Source organism: Protopterus annectens, chromosome 13.part0, assembly GCF_019279795.1.
Source record: "Protopterus annectens isolate FY-2018-M chromosome 13.part0, PAN1.0, whole genome shotgun sequence".
In the NCBI taxonomy this organism is placed as follows: Eukaryota; Metazoa; Chordata; order Ceratodontiformes; family Protopteridae; genus Protopterus; species Protopterus annectens.
The window spans coordinates 34,483,756-34,505,504 of NC_056747.1; the positions used below are offsets into that span (position 1 = coordinate 34,483,756).

Sequence of the window (21,749 nt, forward strand, 5' to 3'; positions counted from 1 at the left end):
TCTCTGAAGTGGGAAGGTCCGTAACCAGGTACTGCTGTCAACACCCACCGCAGTCAAAATCGCGGAACAAGCTTCCTGGATTCATTTGACACACTGCAAACTGGTTAAAAATGTTGAACTGGACAAAAACTTTGTTACTGTTGCACAACAAGAACAAAATGGCCAGATACAGAGTGAGTAGAGACACTGAGCAATTTCAAAAAACTTGTATGATTGTTTTTGTTGCAATATTGATCACACTGTTTTTTTTGCTGTGGCCACACTTTTTCCCTGCCACAAAGGTTGAACTGATTAGACGCAATGAACCAAACATAGACTTGCATCCGAACTTTAACACTTATCAGGTAATTACACGTGTATACGCAGAGACTTTCAATGTTTCGAACTGCTGGGTCTGTACGGCCATACCAACAGCATACGGGGGTTTGTTAATGACTGTTAACCCCCTAGGGGTCAATGAGACCTGGGAAAATCTGTTTTTTGACACAATCGCTATTAATGCACAAGATAAAGTTGCACCGTATTTGCCTGTGACACAAAAAGGAATTGTATGTTTTTATAAAAATGATTCCATCCAAGCTGGATGGAGCAAATGTAATGTTACTGTACAGTACAAATGTTATAGAAAACCAAATGATTTGAGTGGATCTTGTAGTACAGATTATGACTCATTTTGAAATCTATGCATAAAACTCTTGATCAGGTACAGCACAATCCTGTACTTTTCAAACAGTTATCAGTGATAGATAGGAAAATGTTTAATGCAGGGCAGTCATTTCGTAACAAAGTAATGACAAAGGTAGAGGACTGTTATTTTGTATGTGGGAAAAAGGCATATAAATGGTTACCTGAGAATTGGTCTGGCAGTTGTTTTTTGGGATACCTGGTTCCGGGCCATCCGACACACTGCAGCTTTGCCTCAAGGGAGTATCCGAAATACTCGAGACGTAACCAAAAAGACTGTTAAGAAACCGAAGAATCCAGTGGGATGAATCGAAGCAGGGTGGAAAGACTATCGTAATGTGGGAACCAAACTTGTGCACATGGACTTGAGCGATGCTGTTATATCCTGGGCAGGTATATCACCCATGTATGGCGGAGTCAAATCAATATGGGAACTGCGAAAACTGTCTAAACTTCTCGAAATAATGAGTAATGTAACTTTTTCTGCCCTTGAACTGATAACTGATGAACTGAATGCCATGAGAACTGTAGTGCTTCAAAACCGAATGGCTCTTGACTTCACCCTAGTGGCGAGAGGTGGAACTTGCGCTTTAATCAGAGAAGAGTGCTGTACATTCATTCCTGACCATCAGCATGAGATCAACCACCATCTCGAGGTGATTCAGCAAGTGTCGGCCATGACCAAACCAGGCCCAAACCCTTTTTTCAGAATGCCTTTGGGGGGGTGGGGCTCCATCTTTATGAACATATTGATTGCTATTGGGGTAGGTTTACTCCTAATAGGAGCTTGTATTTGCTGCGGAATCCCCTGCATGAAGAAATTAATTAAAGAATTCATAGATATATCCGTATCTGAAACTATGTATCAAAGTACTGAATTTGAAGAGCTGCTAGAATGTGAGACGCTTTCATAAAAAGTTTAAACTGAATGAATAAAAAGTATTAACAGGAGGGAGATGTTAGAAAAATATGTATTAATATGTGTATGCTTAATGACAAATTAATAATCAAGTGTTTTTAATACGCTTTTCATTCTATTTCTCATGCACTGTGATTTATATAAATTGAGTTTCATATGAGACTGAAAATATGCCTTATTGAAACTGCAGCATGCTTATTGAAACTTGCACGTTGCCCTCTGACCTAGTAACTGCTAGCACAGCAATATTCTTGTTTATGCCTTGTGGAAATGTACTTGAGAAGCAGGTGTTAATCTGCTAGGTCAGAAGCATATGAATAGACAATATACCATTTAATAAATGTAATGATTCCAGACAGACAGCTTTGTTCAGAGGATGTGAACCTCTGCAGCTGCAGTAGTTTAGAGATAAGGTAGACAAAGGCTTATTAGAGAAATGAACTGCTAGCATTGTGTTCGATTTAGCTATAGTATCTTGAATGTAACATAACAAGTATCTATCTGAAAGTAACCAAGGCCATGTTGTTTTCCTCAGGATGTTTCACATAAAAATTGTTTAAATCAGCAGAAAATCATGGGAAAGATGGTCAGCAGATGATGACCAAATGGTGGTAATTCGTTACGTCAGCATGGTAGGACAGGATTCATTTGATAACCTATAAAAATTAATGCATTTCCCATTTCTGGTTAGACAAACTCTGTATTAGCACATTTTTGTCTCCTTGCTGCAAGATTAAAGTGCCTTAACCTGAACCTACCGTGTTTTGATAATTTTTAAAGTATATTTTTCCTTTGACAGTGATGACACAGCATGTGCCAGCAGAAGGCGTGGTGTATGTGATGACAGCATGTGCCAGCAGAAGGCATGGTGTAAGTGATGACAGCACGTGCCAGCAGAAGGCATGGTGTAAGTGATGACAGCATGTGCCGGCAGAAGGCATGGTGTAAGTGATGACAGCATGTGCCGGCAGAAGACGTAGTGTATGTGCTGACACAGTATGTGCAGGCAGAAGGCGTGGTGTATGTGATGACAAAGCATGTGCCAGCAGAAGGCGTGGTGTACGTGATGACACAGCATGTGCCGGCAGAAGGTGTGGTGTAAGTGATGACACAGCATGTGCTGGCAGAAGGTGTGAGGTGTGGTGTACATGATGACACAGCATGTGCCGGCAGAAGGTGTGGTGTACGTGATGACACAGCATGTGCCAGCAGAAGGCGTGGTGTACATGATGACACAGCATGTGCTGGCAGAAGGCGTGCTGTACGTGATGACACAGCATGTGCCGACAGAAGGCGTGCTGTACGTGATGACACAGCATGTGCCGGCAGAAAGTGCATGTGATAACACAGCATGTGCCTGCAGAAGATGTGGTGCACATGATGACATCATGTGCCTGCAGAAGGTGTACGTGATGACACAGCATGTGCCTGCAGGAGGTGTACGTGATGACACAGCATGTGCCTGCAGGAGGTGTACATGATGACACAGCATGTGCCTGCAGGAGGTGTACATGATGACACAGCATGTGCCTGCAGGTGGTGTACATGATGACACAGCATGTGCCTGCAGGAGGAGCATGTGATGTGCCTGCAGGAGGTGTACGTGATGACACAGCATGTGCTTGCAGAAGGTGTACGTGATGACACAGCATGTGCCTGCAGAAGGTGTACATGATGACAAAGCATGTGCCTGCAGAAGGTTACGTGATGGTACAGCATTTGCCTGCAGAAGGTGCACGTGATGATACAGAACTGGTCTGCAGGATGCATAGCATAGACCTGAAGGTGGCGTCCATGCGATTACACATGATGCACGTGCAGGAGACTTGCATACAATACCCAAGAATACACCTGCAGGAAGCACACATGCTCCCTCACATGAACATGAAATAGAAATGCTGCCAAGACAGTTATAGTAAAAAAGAAAAGTCTGATGCCAGTCCCAACACCCCAAACTACCCACCACACATAACCTCCATAGTTAAACCTGAACAGCGCTGTAAAATGTATCACGGGCAGATATTCCAGTAACTTCCTGATGGAAAAGAATGACAGGTTCAATTAAGACATTTGTAAATGTTTACTTACATGTTTTGTAGGCTGCAGATTAACAATTACCAACTTTCCACCTTTTCTTTTCGTAGTCAAAGGTAGATTGCCACTTGGCTTGATCTGCAAGGAGGTTCCCAAAGTGATTGCCAAATCTGCTTTTCTGTTTAAAACAGAATACAGAATTTTAAGACATACAAAACTCAAATCATCTGTTTTATTCTGTCACATCAGCATGAATTCAAGCATTCTAAGCAGAACGAAGCAAGTTCTGTACAAACAGCGCAGATTTGGAGAAAAAACACATTTTAAACATACTCACATACACAACTAATCAGCATTAATGAAACTATTAAAAAAAAAAACACTTTAGATCCATTCAGGCCATCACTAAATCTTACCTAAAAAAACACTTGTAAAATTCCGGGTGCCGAAATAGTGAAGGTCACCATAACAGAGCAGGGAGATACTACCCACATACACAAAATATAAAATTGTAAACAATTCAAAACTACTAATAAAAAGCAAGATGCACCAATCATAGACTGATTGAATTTATTAAATAGGATAAATTGGAACAAAACAAGCTTTGTGTTCAACAACAGCAAAAAATCTCCTAAAGCAGAACACATAAAATACTGGGTCTGAAAGGAGAGATGATGAAATCAAAAGTACAGTTTTGTACCTACCATAAATGTAGATGTCCGATAGATATGCAACTGCAGTCCTTACATATGGGTTGTCCTGCCTCAGGCAGCCCTCGGTCGGCCGGATTCCAAAGTCTGGGTCCGCGTGTGGATGTCACCTCCTCCCCGACGTCAGAGCGGCTGGGGTATAAAAGCATCAGCCGACGCCATCTTCCTCAGTGTTTCTTGCCCCAGATGCCAGGTGCCCTCCAAGGAAGGCTAAATTTAGAACTGGATAAAAAATTTCAGACATACACAATAGCAATAAACAGATACACCATAACAGATATCCCCAGCTAAGTATAAAAGGAGGGAAGTGGACCCAATACACAGAGGGGTAGGAGGGAGGGAAAACCTGACTGCAGTTGCATATCTATCGGACATCTACATTTATGGTAGGTACAAAAAGTACAGTTTTGTACCTACCATAAATGTAGATGTCCGATAGACATGCAACTGCAGTCATAACATGTGGGTTGTCCTGCCTCAGGCAGCCCTCGGTCGGCCGGATTCCAAAGTCTGGGTCCGACGTCAGCTGATGTTGCATTTCTCTCCGATGTCAGAGCGGCTGGAGTATATAAGCATCAGCCGACGCCATTTTCTTCAGTGTTTCTTGCCCCAGATGCCAGGTGCCCTCCAAGGAAGGCTGTAATCAAATTGGAAGACAAAAACAGGATTCCAAACAAATACATGAGCAATAAAACAAAGACACCATAACAGATATCCCCAGCTAAGAGTGAGGGGGATAGGAGTGGACCCTAAGCATAGAGGGGTATGGAGGGAGGGAAAACCCGACTGCAGTTGCATGTCTATCGGACATCTACATTTATGGTAGGTACAAAACTGTACTATGTCCTTCAAGAATGCAACTGCAGTCATAACATGTGGGTAGAATACCATAGCTTAGCTGGGGGAGGAGGTATGCTCTAGGAAAGAGATGGTGTGGCAATCAAACCCTGCAGGACTGCCGAGGCAAAGCCTGCTCTGGATCTGGAATATAGGGGGAGATTGTAGTGTTTTGAGAATGTGTGCACGAAGCTCCATGTAGCAGCTTCTAGAATGTCCTTTGTAGGCACCTCTCTTAAAAATGCTGTAGAGGTGGCTGTAGCTCTGGTGGAATGTGGTCTGACATAGGCTGGAACAGTCTTTCCATGAAAGGAATAACAGAATCTGATGCAATGTCCAATCCATTTAGAAATAGTCTGTTTTGAAATTGCTTTTCCTTGGACTGCAGGGGCGTAAGCTACAAGAAGCTGTTCAGACTTCCTACTGGCCTTGGTTCTGTCCAGGTAGTATCGAAGTTGTCTATGAATGTCCAAGGTATGCAAGAGCCTTTCCCCCTTATTCTCAGAATTGGGGAAGAAAGCAGGCAGATGAATGGCTTGATTTAGAGAAACCCTAGATACCACCTTTGGCATAAAGGTAGGGTTGGTCCTTAATAAAACCCTGTCTCTGTGGAAAATAATAAAGGGTGGTATTGCTATTAGGGCCTGTAGTTCCGAAACCCTTCTCGCTGAGGTAATTGCCAACAGGAAGGCTGTTTTCCATGAGAGAAATTGCAAGTCAACTGAAGCTGCTGGCTCAAAAGGAGGTAGAGTCAGTTTTTCTAAGACAAAATTGAGGTCCCAGGCTGGCACTGGGGCCTTTCTTGGTGGCTTAATGTTCTTGATTCCCCTGAGGAATTGTCTTAGTAAGGGTGAGAAAAACAGGAGGATCAGTGTTGTATCTAGCTGAAATAGCAGATGCATGTATCTTTATTGAAGAGTATGAGAGGCCACTCTGTAACATATCTGCCAAATATTCCAAGATAAGTGGGATGTTCAGTAATGATGCATCATGCCCTTTGCTGGTATTCCAATTGTTGAATCTTTTCCACTTTGCTAAGTAGACCTTTCTGGTGGACGGTCTTCGAGCCTCTGTTAGTATCCGCTGAACTTCCTTGGAGAGAGATAAGCTGAAGTTATTTATGGGATCTCCCAGGCTGTTAGCTGCAGAGTCTGAAGTTTTGGATGTAGTGTTTCGAAATTGTGCTGAGTCAAAAGTAGAGGCCACTGAGGGAGGGCCCACCTCCTGGTGTGACATATGCTCCGTAGTAGTGGGTACCAGTGTTGTCTTGGCCAATCCGGAGCTATTATGATTCCCTTGGGCTTCTCTGCTTTGATCTTTAGTAATACTGAGGTCATCAGTGGCAGAGGTGGGAATGCATAGATTGCTAGGGAGTTCCAGTTGAATGAAAGAGCATCTATTTTCCAAGCCTTTGGATGGTATATCCTTGTGCAAAATTTTGGTAGGAGATGATTGAGGTGAGAGGCAAATAGGTCCACTTCTGGCTTGCCCCATGTCAAAGTGAGTTGTCTGAAAGCCTTCGGATGCAACCTCCACTCGTGTGGATCTGTGAAATTCCTGCTTAGGCTGTCCGCCAACACATTGTCTTTTCCTGGAACAAACTGTGATTGTAACTGGATGTTTAAACTCAGTGCTTTCTCCCAAAGCTGCATTGTCAGTCTGCAAAGGGGGTAAGAGTGGGTGCCCCCCTGCTTGTTTATGTACCACATCACAGTGGTGTTGTCTGTCCGTATCATTAAGTGACCTTGCTGGAGTTGGTTTTGAAAAGCCTCGATAGCATGCATTACTGCCAGCATTTCCTTTTGGTTTATATGCAGATGTGTTTCCTTTGGAGACCATTGTCCTTGTATACACCTGCCTTCCATGTCGCCCCATCCGAGGTCTGAGGCATCTGTAGTCATGGTCTGTGTTATCTGTGGTTTTTTGAATGACATACCTGTGTTTTCGTGGCTCACCGAGGCCCACCATAGGAATTCCTTTTGTAAGCATGGAATGAGTGGTATGATTGTCTCCAAGTTGTTGCTGTGCTGAGACCAAACGCTTTTTAGGTACCATTGAAGCTTTCTCATGTGTAGTTTTGCTAATGGAACCAGTAGAATGCAGGATGCCATGTAACCCAGGGCCTGTAGGAATCTCCTTGCAGTCATCTGGGTGAGTTTTGATAAACCTTTGAAGTATTGAGTTAACTTCTCTTGCTTGTCTTCTGTCAGGTAAGCCATCTGAGAGGCTGTGTCTAGTTTGGCTCCTAAGAAGATTATTTGCTGGGATGGCTGCAGTCTTGACTTTTGGAAGATGACTGTGTATCCCAGAGCTTGAAGTAATCGTATGACATATTCCAGATTTTTTGTCAACATCAATTTGTCGTCCGCTTGTATGAGGCAGTCGTCCAGGTACGGGTAAATTTGTATACCCTGGAGCCTGCAATGAGCAATTACTGAAGCCAGGCATTTTGTAAACACTCTGGGCGCAGTAGATAAGCCAAATGACAATGCTGAGAATTGATAATGCTCTGGCCCTGCAAGAAATCTGAGGTATTTTCTGCAGCTGTGTCTGATAGGGACATGCAGGTATGCCTCCTTGAGGTCCAGAGTAATCAGCCACGACTCCTTGCCCAGCATGGGAAGGAGTTGCTGTAGAGTCAGCATTTTGAACTTTGGTACTATGAGGAAGGTGTTTAATGCGGACAAGTCCAGTATTGGTCTCCATTGAGTTTCTTTTCTTGGAACAAGGAACAGTCTTGAGTAAAACCCCTGTTCTTGTTGTGGAACTCTTTCTATTGCTTTCATTCGAGTTAGCAGAGTAATTTGCTTGATAGCCTCTGCCCTTTGATGTTGTGGTAGATTTGGCATGCCTTGTTTTCTTGGTAAGGTATGAAAATGAAACCTGTACCCTCGGTCTATAATGTCCAAAATCCATTTGTCCTTTGTCAGTCTGTGCCAGTTTTCTGCAAAGAGATAATTTCCCAAGGAGCTTCTAGTTGTTCCCTGGTAGGCGGTAGTAGAGGAAAGTCATTGAGATTGTGGTTGTTGGGCAGGAGAAACCCCTGCGTCACCTCTTTGGTTTCCTGGCTGCCATTGACGTCCCCTGTAAGGGCCTCTTCCTCGGCCACGTCTGTTCTTACCCCTTTGAAACTTTTCTGGATTAGGAAAGGATCAGTTTTTTGAAGGCCAATTCCTACTGAATCTGGGGGGTTGAACTTGGAGGAAATCCTTTACAGTTTGAACTGATTTTGCTTTTTCTTCGATGGTCTTTAACACATCCTTAGCATTTGCACCAAAAAGCTTGTTCTTTTCCAAAGGTGCATCCAGAAGTTTTGCTTTTACATGATCTGGTAGAGGTTGATCTTTTAACCAAGCATGTCTACGCATCACTGCCCCTGTCATAGCTGCCCTACATGAAGCTTCCAGTGCATCATATCCACACTGCAGGAAGTGATTGCTTACTTGCTGAGTGTTATGTACAGCTTCCTGCAAAGTCTTCCTGTCTAAAGGATCAGGAGAAGCTAATGTTTTTGTAAATCTTCTAAGAGATAATCCTGATATTGGAACATATGAAAAAGGCAATTTAAAGCTCTCATAGATAAGGTAGTGGATGTGTAAACCTTTTTACCCCATCTCTCTAATGACATTGCTTCCCTGTTGGAGGGCAAAGGATTTTTTGAGGTGGAGGCTGAAACTCCTTTAGGCCCCTGTGAAATAGTTTCCAAATCAACAGTATGGGCCCTGAATAAATGGGAATGAGTTTCTGGGACCCTGTAATACCTGTCTGGTTTGGCTGGAGCAGGAGGGAGAGAATCAGGGGTAGCACTAGAATCAGAATACAAATCATCCAGAACATCAAGTACAGGAGGAATAGCTAAGGGCCTGTGCTGAGGCTTCTTAAGGAAAGTCCTAAGGCGTTTCCTGGAATCAGAATATTCCTGGCCCTGCCACTTGAAATGTTCCCTCATGGTGTGCAGAACTTCCCCAAAAGAAATATCCTCAGGAGGGAGGCGAAGGTATGGAATCTTCTGCATCCGAGTCCTCATAGGTCTGGAAGAGCTCTTCCTGGCTATCAGAGTGGACAGAGCCCTCAGAGTCTTCATCTGAAGGAGTAGGGTCAGAGGGTTCTACCCGGGCCTTTATCAGGAGGAGGCTGGGATGCTCTCTCAGGATGGGCCTGTGAACCTCTAATCATGGAAATTAAATCAGCAGCCATGGACATAATTTGTGTCTCGGAGTCGGCTGAGGTAAGGATTTAGAAGTAATATGCTTTGTTTTGCTGGCTGCCTTAGCCCTAGTGTAGGCCTTAATAGACATGGCCATAGGAGGCCTGGCAGCTCCACGTGCAGGAGTGACCTTGTCTACAGCAATGGTCTCGGGCATTTCCTCGGTTTCGGTATCCGGAGGAAAATCTATAACTGGCGTCGGAGTAATGTCTGGAATCGGAGTCGCCGGTAATGTGGTGTCTACGGTTCGAGCGGTGGAGAGACCGTCTCAGAGGGAACCGGAGCACTCGCTAGGTTTTGGCGTGGAGTCGGTGTTAGACGCGGGCGAGGATGTCGGTCCCGGTCTTTTCGCTTTTGGGAGTTTGCGATGTCGGAAGATCCGGCGGCATGGTGTAAGCAAATTTATCGCCGAAAAAATCTTCAGCGAACTCCGCCCGGCACCTGAGAGTGCGCTTGTTGAAGCGAGCACAGGCTACACAGGCCGAGACGTCGTGGTCTGGGCCCAGGCAAGGGAGGCAGTAAGAGTGGAAATCCTTATGAGGTATTTGTTTACCACAAAAAGACAATTGTTAACTTTTTCAGTAATTTCTGACATCGGCTGAGGCAAGAAAAGGTCCCCAATGGGGTACTTAGCTTTTTTGATGACTTCGTAGAATACAGGAGCTGACCGACCGGCACTTGCGAACTGCTTCTGCTTCGGGCACCGCGCGGCAAGAAAGACTGAAGAAAATGGCGTCGGCTGATGCTTATATACTCCAGCCGCTCTGACGTCGGAGAGAAATGCGACATCAGCCGACGTCGGACCCAGACTTTGGAATCCGGCCGACCAAGGGCTGCCTGAGGCAGGACAACCCACATTTTATGACTGCAGTTGCATTCTTGAAGGACATCTGTACTATGTCCTTCAAGAATGCAACTGCAGTCCTTACATATGAGTTGAATACCATAGCCAAGCTGGGGGTGGTAGGCTCTAAGATAAGGATGGTGTAGCTAAAATGCCCTGCAGGACTGCCGAAGCAAAGCCTGCTCGGGATCTGGAATATAAAGGCAGGTTGTAGTGTTTGGAAAATGTATGCACGGAGCTCCATGTAGCAGCTTCTAGAATGTCCTTTGTAGCCACCCCTCTTAGGAAAGCTGTGGAGGTGGCTGTAGCTCTGGTAGGGTGTGGCCTGATATTGGCTGGCACACCCTTTCCATGGAAAGAATAGCAGAATCTGATGCAATGTCCAATCCATTTTGAAATTGTTTGTTTGGAAATTGCCTTTCCTTGCACTCCAGGAGCGTATGCTACAAATAGTTGGTCAGACTTTCTGTTGGCCTTTGTTCTGTCCAAGTAGTAGCGTAGTTGTCTGTGCATGTCCAAAGTGTGCAGCAGCTTTTCCCCTTTATTTTGAGGGTTGGGGAAGAAGGTGGGCAGGTGAACTGCTTGATTTACAGACACCCTGGAGATCACTTTTGGCATAAAAGAAGGATTGGTTCTTAAAGAAACCCTGTCCTGATGAAAAATGAGAAATGGAGGTACTGCCATGAGGGCCTGTATCTCTGAAACTCTTCTTGCTGAGGTAATTGCCAACAGAAAAACTGTTTTCCAGGAAAGAAATTTCAATACTGAAGATGCTGCTGGTTCAAAAGGAGGAAGAGTTAATTTTTCCAACACGAAGTTGAGGTCCCATGCAGGCACTGGTGGTTTTCTGGGAGGTTTGATATTCTTTATCCCTCTTAGAAATTGTCTTAGCAATGGATGTGAAAACACAGGTGGATCAGTGTTGTATGCTGCCGAAATTGCTGAAGCGTGTATTTTTATGGAGGAATAGGAAAGTCCATTATGCAGCATTTCTGCCAAGTATTCCAGTATCTGTGGGATGCTCATTACTGATGCATCCTGTCCCTTGTTGGTATTCCAGATGTTGAATCTCTTCCATTTGGCTGAATAAGTCTTTCTGGTGGAAGGTCTGCGTGCTTCCAATAATATCTGTTTAACTTCCTTGGAGAGAGAGATATGGGTAGAAATCATGGAACCCTCCAGGCTGTCAGCTGCAGAGTTTGCAGGTTGGGATGAACAGTCCTGTAATTGTGCTGAGTCAAGAGTAGAAGCCATTGAGGCAAGGGCCACGGGTTGGTGCAAGTTATGCTTCTTAGTAATGGATACCAGTGCTGTCTTGGCCAATCTGGAGCTATTAAGATGCCCTTTGGATGCTCTGCTTTGATCTTCAGTAACACCTTGGTCATTAATGGTAGAGGTGGGAATGCATAGATTGTTAGAGAGTTCCAGCTGAATGAGAGAGCATCTATTTTCCAGGCTTTGGTGTGTCCTCGAGCAGAACTTTTTCAAATGATGATTGAGGTGGGAGGCAAAGAGATCTATGTCCGGCCTCCCCCATGCATGAATTATTTGAGCAAATATGTCTGGATGCAACATCCATTCGTGCGGGTCCAGGATGTTTCTGCTTAGACTTTCCGCCAAAACATTGTCCCTGCCCGGAACAAACTGGGATTGCAGCTGTATGTTCAGTTTCAGGGACTTTTCCCAAAGGGTCATTGTTAGTCTGCAAAGGGGGTAAGAATGAGTACCTCCCTGCTTGTTTATGTACCACATAACAGTGGTGTTGTCTGTCTTTATTAGCAGATGGCCTTGTTGAAGATATTTTCCGAAGGCCTCGATTGCATGGATTACTGCTAACATCTCTTTTTGATTGATGTGTAGATGTACTTCCTGGGGGGTCCATTGCCCTTGAATGCATCTGCCCTCCATGTGCGCCCCTGATCCATGGTCTGAGGCGTCTGTTGTAATGGTTTGGCTTGTTTGAGGTTTGTTGAAAGGCATACCTTTGTTTGACTGGCTTGCTTGGTCCCACCACAGAAATTCCCTTTGTAGGCATGGGATGAGTGGGATAATTGCTTCTAAGTTGTGGCTGTGTTGAGACCATAAACCTTTTAGGTACCATTGCAGCTTTCTCATGTGTAGTCTTGCCAGTGGAATCAGTAGAACGCAAGATGCCATGAAACCCAGGGCCTGCAGGATTTTCCTTGCAGTCATCTGGGTAAGCTTTGCTAGGCTTTTGAAGTAATATGGTAATTGTTGTTGCTTCTCTTCTGTGAGGTAAGCCATTTGTGATTCTGTGTCTAGTTTGGCTCCTAGAAAAATTATTTGTTGGGATGGCAGTAGTCTTGATTTTTGTAAGTTGACTGTGTATCCCAAAGCCTGTAGTAAGTAAACGACATAATTCAAGTTTTTTGCCAAGGCTTGCTTGCTGTCCGCTTGTATAAGGCAGTCATCCAGGTAAGGGTATATTTGTATCCCCTGCAGTCTGCAGTGTGCAATTACTGATGCCAGGCATTTTATGAATACTCTGGGCACAGTAGATAAGCCAAAAGGCAATGCTGAGAATTGATAATGCTCTGACCCTGCAAGAAATCTGAGGTATCTTCTGCAACTGTGTCTGATTGGGACATGCAGGTATGCCTCCTTGAGGTCCAGAGTAACCAGCCAAGACCCCTTGCCCAGCATGGGAAGGAGTTGCTGTAGCGTCAGCATTTTGAATTTTGGTACAATGAGTAAAGTATTTAGAGCAGACAAGTCCAGTTAGGTCTCCATTGCTTTTCTTTTCTTGGAACAAGGAACAGTCTTGAGTAAAATCCCTGGCCTTGTTCCTGAGGAGGAACCTTTTCTATTGCTTTGATTTTTATCAGCTTTGAAACTTGTTCAAATGCCTCTACCCTTTGATTTTGTGGCAGGTTTGGCATGCCTTATCTTGTTGGTAAAGTATGGAAGTGGAACCTGTAGCCTTGGTCTATTATGTCCAGAATCCATTTGTCCTTTGTTAAAATGTGCCAGTTTTTGAAAATAAGGATAATTTTCCACCTAAAGGTGCTTCTCTTTGAGCCTTGGTCGGCAGTGTCAAAGTCAAGTCATTGTGATTGTCCCTGTGGAGCAGGGGATGTCCCTGCGCCACCTCTCTGATTAGTCGGTTGCCATTGGCGTCCTCTGTAGGAGCCTCTGTATTGCCCTCTTCCTCGGGCACGCCTGTTTTTTCCCCTTTGAAACTTGTCAGTGTCTGGAAAGGACCAATTCTTAGAAGGCCAATTCCTGCTGAAACTTGGTGGCTGAACCTGGAGGAAATCCTTGACTGTTTGCACTGATTTAGCATTTTCCTCAATTGATTTCAACACATCCTGCGCATTAGCACCAAATAGCTTGTGTTTTTCAAGAGATGCATCTAGAAGCTTTACTTTAACATGATCTGGCAATGCCTGTTCTTTCAACCATGCATGTCTACGTATGACTGCCCCTGTCATAGCTGCCCTACATGAAGCTTCCAATGCATCATAACCACACTGAAGAAAATGATTGTTAACCTGCTGAGTGTTATGGACCAAATCCTGCAAGGCCTTTCTATCTAAAGGCTCAGGAGAGGCTAACTTCTTCTGCAAATCATCCATCAAGAAATCCTGATACTGAAACATATGAAAAAGGCAATTAAGGGCTCTCATGGCAAGTGTGGTAGAGGTATAAACGTTTTTGCCCCACCTCTCCAGGGACCTAGGTTCCCTGTCTGAGGGCAAAGGATTTTTGGCCGTGGAAGTGGCCACCCCTTTGGGCCCCTGGGAAATTGTTTCTAGATCAACAGAATGGGCCTTAAAGAAATGTTTGTGAGTTTCAGGAACACTGTAATATCTGTCCGGCTTGACAGGAGCAGGGGGGAGAGAATCAGGAGAAGCACTCGAATCTGAGTACACATCATCCAGTACATCTAACACTGGAGGGATAGCTAAAGGCCTGTGTTGGGGAAGCTTAAGGAAGGTACGAAGCCGCTTCCTGGAGTCGGAGAATTCCTGACCTTGCCACTGAAAATGCTCTCTCATGGAGTGGAGAATTTCCCCAAAAGAAAATATCCTCAGGAGGAGAGGCAGAAGGAATAGATTCCTCCGCATCAGAATCCTCGTAGGCCTGGAAGGACTCTTCCTGGGTATCTGAGTGATCAGAGTCACCAGAGGCTTCTTCTGAAGAAAGGGTGTCTGTATGCTCAACCCTGGGCCTTTTGTCAGAAGGTGGCTGAGAACCTCCGTCAGGATGGGCCTGGGATCCTCTGATTAAGGAAATTAAATCTGCAGCTAAAGTCATGATTTGTTTATCAGTAGTGGGCTGAGGCAAAGCTTTAGGAGGGTGAGACTTAGCCTGGCTGGCAGCCTTAGCACGTGTGTAGGCCTTTATAGACATAGACATAGGGGGCCTAGCTGCCCCACGTGCTGGAGTCACCTTGTCCACCGGTATGGTTTCAGGCAAATCTTGGGCTTCAGTCTCTGGAGGAAAATCAACAACCGGCACCGGCGCAGGCTCCCGGACCGGAGTGATCGGTAAAGCGGTGTTGTCGGTCTGGAGCGGTGGAACAACCGCCTCAGAAGAGACCGATGCACTCGCGGTAGTTTTTGGCGTTGTGTTGGTGGAAGTCGCGGGCCGAGGATGTCGGTCCCGGTCTTTCCGTTTTTTGGAAATATGTGGTGTCGGTTGTTCCGACGGCATGGTATAAGAGTATTTATCGCCAAAAAAGTCTTCAGCGAACTCTGCCCAGCGCCTGAGTGTGAGCTTATTGAAGCAAGCACAGGCAGCACAGGCAGAGACGTCGTGGTCTGGGCCAAGGCAGGGGAGGCAGTAAGAATGGAAGTCCTTATGAGATATTTGTTTACCACAAGACAAACAGTTATTGACTTTTTCATTTTTTTCTGACATCGGCTGAGGCAAGAAAAGGTTCCCCAACGGGGTACTTAGCTTTTTGATGACTTCGGATACGTAAAACACAGGAGCTGACCGACCGGCACTTGCGAACTGCTTCTGCTTCGGGCACCACGCGGCAAGAAAGACTGAGGAAGATGGCGTCGGCTGATGCTTTTATACCCCAGCCGCTCTGACGTCGGGGAGGAGGCGACATCCACCGACGCCGGACCCAGACTTTGGAATCCGGCCGACCGAGGGCTGCCTGAGGCAGGACAACCCATATGTAAGGACTGCAGTTGCATTCTTGAAGGACATCACACAATATACTGGGCCCGAAAAGAGAGAATGTGAAATCAACCACACAATATACTGGGTCTGAAAGGAGAGATGGTGAAATCAAACACAATATACTGGGTCCGGAAGGAGAGATGATGAAATCAAACACACAATATACTGGGTCTGAAAGGAGAGATGATGAAATCAAATACACAATATACTGGGTCCGAAAGGAGAGATGGTGACATCAAACACACAATATACTGCTTCCGAAAGGAGAGATGATGAAATCAAACACACAATATACTGGGTCTGAAAGGAGAGATGATGAAATCAAACACACAATATACTGGGTCCAGAAGGAGAGATGATGAAATCAAACACACAATATACTGGTCCCGAAAGGAGAGATGATGAAATCAAACACACAATATACTGGGTCCGGAAGGAGAGATGATGAAATCAAACACACAATATACTGGTTCCGAAAGGAGAGATGATGAAATCAAACACACAATATACTGGGTCCGGAAGGAGAGATGATGAAATCAAACACACAATATACTGGTTCCGAAAGGAGAGATGATGAAATCAAACACAATATACTGGGTCTGAAAGGAGAGATGATGAAATCAAACACACAATATACTGGGTCCGAAAGGAGAGATGATGAAATCAAACACACAATATACTGGTTCCGAAAGGAGAGATGATGAAATCAAACACACAATATACTGGGTCTGAAAGGAGAGATGATGAAATCAAACACACAATATACTGGGTCCGAAAGGAGAGATGATGAAATCAAACACACAATATACTGGGTCCGAAAGGAGAGATGATGAAATCAAACACACAATATACTGGGTCTGAAAGGAGAGATGATGAAATCAAACACACAATATACTGGTTCCGAAAGGAGAGATGATGAAGTCAGCAAGCACAGGAGAGTAGTACTGCTGGAACTGAAGTCATCCTCAAGTCTTAGTGAGTACATTCATGAGGTGGACCCTGTTTTTACAAAATCTCACCAAGATGACACTGACAGAGACTATATCTTATACATTATTTATCATGGAGAGACATAGGTTAAAAATACAAAAGAGAGTTGAGTGCACGAGTCCCAGAACAAAAATGCCCAAACCTGGTAAGTGCACGGGTGACAGGAGTGGAAAAAAAATCACAGTATGGAATCTGCAAGACATAGAAATATTACTACAATGACATTAGGCTAGGCCCGGGGGCGGATGCCCCCTGTTGTAAAAAGTAGTAGTAGTAGTAGTCCACAAAAACTAGAAAAACTGACAGGTCAAAAAAGAGCCATAAAGATGACAGAGTGGACAACTTGAAGATAAAGAAGTGATGTATTGTTGTTAGTACTACGCAAGAAGCCCAACATTTCTACATAGCAGATATTCGGAAAGACTGACACATCAGACGAATGAAAATACTTGCACAAAAAAACTATCAAAAGATTCAAATTCAAGCTTGTCTTTATTAAGAGCATTACATACACAAAGAAACAACTATGAGCTGCCTGGAAGAAAAGTGACAAAGGATGTGGGAAAATATAAAGAACAAAATCCAAAGATTTTTGAAAAGTATAAAAAATAAACATGGACATTGGAAAGAAAAATAATCTGATATGGGGCAATATTTGTGAAAAAGAGAAAGCCAAACTTGTTGTTGCCTTTCGGTTAGGGGTCGCCACAGCGGAACTCCGGTCCGCTAATGATTGGCAGTAGATTTTCACGAACACCGAGGTGCCAGCTCGACGTTCAACCTTCAACGAAGGCACGCCCATTTATGCATGCCTTTCGAACGCCCACCTAACCGCGGGGAGGGAGGACATGCAGACTCCACACAGAAGGCACTCCCCACACTTCAGCCAAGAATCGAACGGGAGAACCTCTTGCTGTGCGGCAACAACGCTACCGCTGCACCACCACAGAAGTCTATCAATACAAAAAAAACGGCTCCAAAGATATTTGAAGAGAAATATAGGCAAAGGTATCAAGCTATGGAAAATTTCACAACACACAAAAAAAAAAAACAGAGAAATGTACAACAGAGGATTAGTAAGGTAGAAGTTAAAAAGAAACTGAAGCTATGGAATACCTGTGAAGCAAAGTATTTAGTGTAGAAAGTCCAACACAGGTAATGTCACAGTATGATGGAACAATGAGACCCCAAATTAAGAACAGACTGATGGATTGGGAGACATTTGAAGAAATATGGACATAGGAAAGCGAGGGATTTGACATGGTACAATATATTTATGCAAAGGAGAAATCAAAACTAATCAATACAAAAAAAGCAGGACCAATGGTATCTGAAGAGAAACAGAGACAGAGACAGAGGCACCAAGATATGGAAAATTTCACAGTACAAAAAAAGCAGCACCAATGATATCTGAAGAAAAACAGAGACAGAGGCACCAAGATATGGAAAATTTCACAGTACAAAAAAATAAGAAAACAAAGGGAGAAAGTAGAAAAGTGGATTAATAATGGAGAAGTTAAAGAAACAGAACATGAAAGGCACTCACCATAAAGTATAGTTGTGTAGACTTACCATAAATGTAGATGTTCAAGTGTATTCACTGTTGCAGTCAACACATTTGGGCTAGCCCTGCCAGGGTAGCCCTCGGCCAGCCCAAATGCCAGAGGCTTAGTATTTCTGCATCGGTTGCTGTCGCTTCAGGACTGACGTCAGGTCGTCAGCAGTATAAAGTAAGGTAGCTGACACCATTACATCAGTTTTTCTTCCCTAACCTGTCAGGAAACCCCCAAGTAGGAGCCAGGTTCTGGTGGAAGAACCCCACCAGTAGAAAGTAAATATCAATATGTCTCTTAGTAAGGAAAAAGAATAAAGGGGGATGGTGGGTGGTTAACCAGGACTGCAACAGTGAATACACTCGAACATCTACATTTATGGTAAGTGTACACAACCGCACTATGTTCATTGTGTTTCACTGTTGCAGTCATCACATTCAGGTAGATTCCCAAAGCTGAGGAAATGGGTGGAGGCAGTCAAAGAAACTAGAGGCTGGCTAGGATGCCCTACAAGATTGCAGAGGCAAATCCTGCCCTGGATTTGGAGAAGAGAGGATGTGGTAATGTTTGGTAAGTGTGAACAGATGTCCAAGTGGCAGCCTCCAGGATGCCCCTGGTGGAGACTCCTCTGAGGAAAGCTGCAGAGGTGGAGGCTGCTCTGGTGAAGTGAGTCCTGACTCCCTTGGGGGAAGGCTTTCCATGTTGTTTGTAGCAGAAATGGATGCAGTGTGCTATCCATTTGGAAATGGTTTGTTTGGAGATGGCTTTGCCTTCTGCCCCGGTAGCAAAGCTAACCAGCAACTGATCAGACTTTCTGAAAGATTTAGTCCTGTCTAAACAGAATCTAAGCTGTCTGTGTACATCTAGAGAGTGCAGAATCCTTTCCCCCTTGTTCTGGGGATTAGGAAAAAGGTGGGTAAATGAATGGATTGGTTGAGAGTCACACTGAACACCACCTTGGGCATGAAGGATGGGTTAGTTCTAAGGTATAACCTGTCAGCATTGAAGATGATGAAGGGTTCCACAGCCATGAGCGCTTGCAGCTCGGAGACTCTTTTGGCTGAAGTGATAGCCAGAAGAAATGTTGGCTTCCAGGAGAGAAATTTTAGCTCTGCAGAAGAAGCTGATTCAAAAGGGGGCAGGGTGAGCTTTTCCAATACATAGCTAAGGTCCCAAGCTGGGGTTGGTGCCCTTCTGGGTGGCCTCAAGTTGCTAGCCCCTCTTAGGAACTGTTTGAGCAAAGGGTGTGAGAAAAGGGGCTGCTCAGTGGGAAAATGATCAGAAATAGCAGAGGTATGAATTTTTATAGAGGAGAAAGAGAGGCCACTGTGTAGTAGGTCAGCTAAGTAATCCGGGATGAGAGGGAGGGAGGGCTGTGCCATATTGGCTCCCTTAGCCTGGATCCAGGTGCAGAACCTTTTCCATTTGTCAGCATAAGACTTTCTAGTGCTAGGGCGTCTGGCCTCATGGACATCTAAAATCTGTTTACTGAGGTTGGCACATTGATCAGGGGTTAGGGAATAAGCCAAGCTGCCAAACTGAGTGTCGGCAGTTGGGGATGCATGAATTCCCCTTTCCTCTGGGTCAGGAGGTTTGGAATCTAATGGCAGTGGGGACAGGCTGTGCAGCAAGGGGTACCAGTGATGGTCCGGGCCAGTCTGGAGCTATAAGAATTGCCCTTGGTTTTTCCTCCTTTATTTTGAGCAGTACCCTGGGGATGAGAGGTAGTGGAGGAAAGGGATAGACTGATAGATTGACCCAGGGGAAGGACAGTACATCCAATTTCCAAGCCATGCAGTGATGCTCCCTGGTGCAGAATTTGCTGAGCTGATGGTTGGTGTGGGAGGCAAAGAGTTCCACCTTTGGGGTACCCCATTTCTGAGTTATTAGGGTGAAGGTTCTTCTGTAAAGCTGCAACTCATGTGGGTCAGAAGATTTCTGCTTAATTGGTCTGCCACAGAGTTGAAAGAGCCTGGTAGGAATTGTGCTAACAGGTGCAGCTGAATGGCAGAGGCTGTGTACCAAAGGGTCATGGCCAGCCTGCATAGAGTGTAGGAGTGAGTTCCTCCCTACTTGCTGACATACCACATCACAGTGGTGCTGTCTGTTTTGACCAGGAGAGGCCCTGGGGAGAGAAGGGGTTTGAAAGCTATCAAGGCATGCTGGACAGCCATCATATGTTTGGTTGATGTGCAGTGGGATTTGCTGTGGGCTCCACTGGCCCTGTATGCACATGCTGTCCAGGTGTGCACCCCAAGCATAGTCTGATGCATCTGTGGTGAGGGTCTGGGCACCAGGGGGTGGTGAGAAAGGCAGTCCCTTGTTGTGGGAGCATGCTGTTGCCCACCAAAGAAAATCTTTTCTGAGGCAAGGAATTATAGGTATAAGAGTTTCCAGGTCTTGAGAGTGTTGACACCAAAGGCTTTTTAGGTACCACTGAAGTTTCCTCATATGCAGTCTGACATATGGAATGAGTAGTATGCAAGATGCCATGAACCCCAGAGCTTGCAGGATCTTCCTTGCAGATAGCTGGGGCCTGGTGGCTAGTTGAGAGAAGTAGGCTGTTAGGAAAATTTGTTTTTCTGGTGTGAGGAATGCCATCTGGGATGCTGTGTCCAGGCTTGCTCCCAGGTAGATAATCCTTTGGGTGGTCACCAGTTTGGATTTATTTTCATTGATTGGGTACCCTAGGGAGGTTAGTAGGGCAGCTTTTCCTGGCCATCTGCCTGGATAAGGCAGTCATCTAAGTATGGGTAAATCTGGATATTCCTTTGTCTGCAAAAGGCAATGGCCGGAGCCAGACATTTTTGAAAACTCTGGCAGCAGTCGATAAGCCAAAGGGAAGTGCAGAGAACTGAATGTGTTGAGATCCTGCCCTGAAGCGGAGGTATTTCTTGCATGATTCCCTGACAGGAATATGGAGGTCGGCCTCTTTTAGATCTAGGGTGGCTAGCCAATCGTAGAGCATGGGTAGCAGCTGATGGAGGGTGAGCATTTTGAATTTTGGGATCACCAGGAAGGTGTTTGGAATGGATAGATAGAGGATGGGATGCCAGGTGCTCTCTTTTCTGGGCACCAGAAAGAGTCTGGAGTAGAAACCTTGGCCTATCTGTTCTGCAAGAACGTGCTCTACTGCCCTCATAGAAAACAGGGAAAGGAGAAAACAGGGAAAGGATTTGCTTTTGAGCCTCTGCCCACTGGTTTGGAGGTAGATTTGGGAACCCTTTTGGGGTTGGAAGGGTGTGGAAGGAAACTTGTGTCCCTGAGACACTATGTTCAGAACCTAGTGGTCGTTGGTAATGGTGGCCCAGGTGCTTGCGTGAAAAGAGAGTTTTCCTCCTAGGGGTAAGTGAAGGTGGGCAGAGGGAGGGGGTGGGGGAGGGGAGTCATTGTGAGTTCTTACCATAAGGGGGTGGCTTAGAACTCCCTGGTTTTGAAGTGGAGGCAGTCCACTGCTTAGATCTCTGCATTCCCTGTGGCTGCTGTTTGGGGGGGGGCTGGTTCCCCAGGGCCTAGGCTGGACTGGCTTGGTGGGAGCAGGAAAGGACAAGTGTTTGGTGGGACAATGCCTGCTGAACCTGGGTGGCTGGACCTGTAAGAAATCCTTAACTGTTTGTATAGATTTTGCTTTTTCTTCCATCTTTTTTAAGACCTCTTTACCTTAGTGCCAAATAAGTTGTCTTTGTGCAGGGGGGTATCCAACAATTTAGATTTGACATGGTCTGGCAGGGGCTGTTCCTTAAGCCATACATGCCTTCTAATGAACTGCTAGTTCCAGTGACTGCTGCCCAGCAAAAAGCTTCTAGGGCATCAA

At 45.1% G+C, this 21,749-nt stretch overlaps 1 protein-coding gene across 1 annotated transcript in view; it reads right to left on the reverse strand.

Moving 5' to 3' along the window:
* Nucleotides 1–21,749, reverse strand: part of SIRT6 (sirtuin 6) — a 1,110,223-nt gene that overhangs the window by 195,802 nt on the left and 892,672 nt on the right. The window contains exon 7 of the mRNA XM_044090601.1: nt 3,692–3,815. Within this exon, the coding sequence (XP_043946536.1) occupies nt 3,692–3,815 (124 nt within the window). The remainder of the gene's footprint in view (nt 1–3,691; nt 3,816–21,749) is intronic.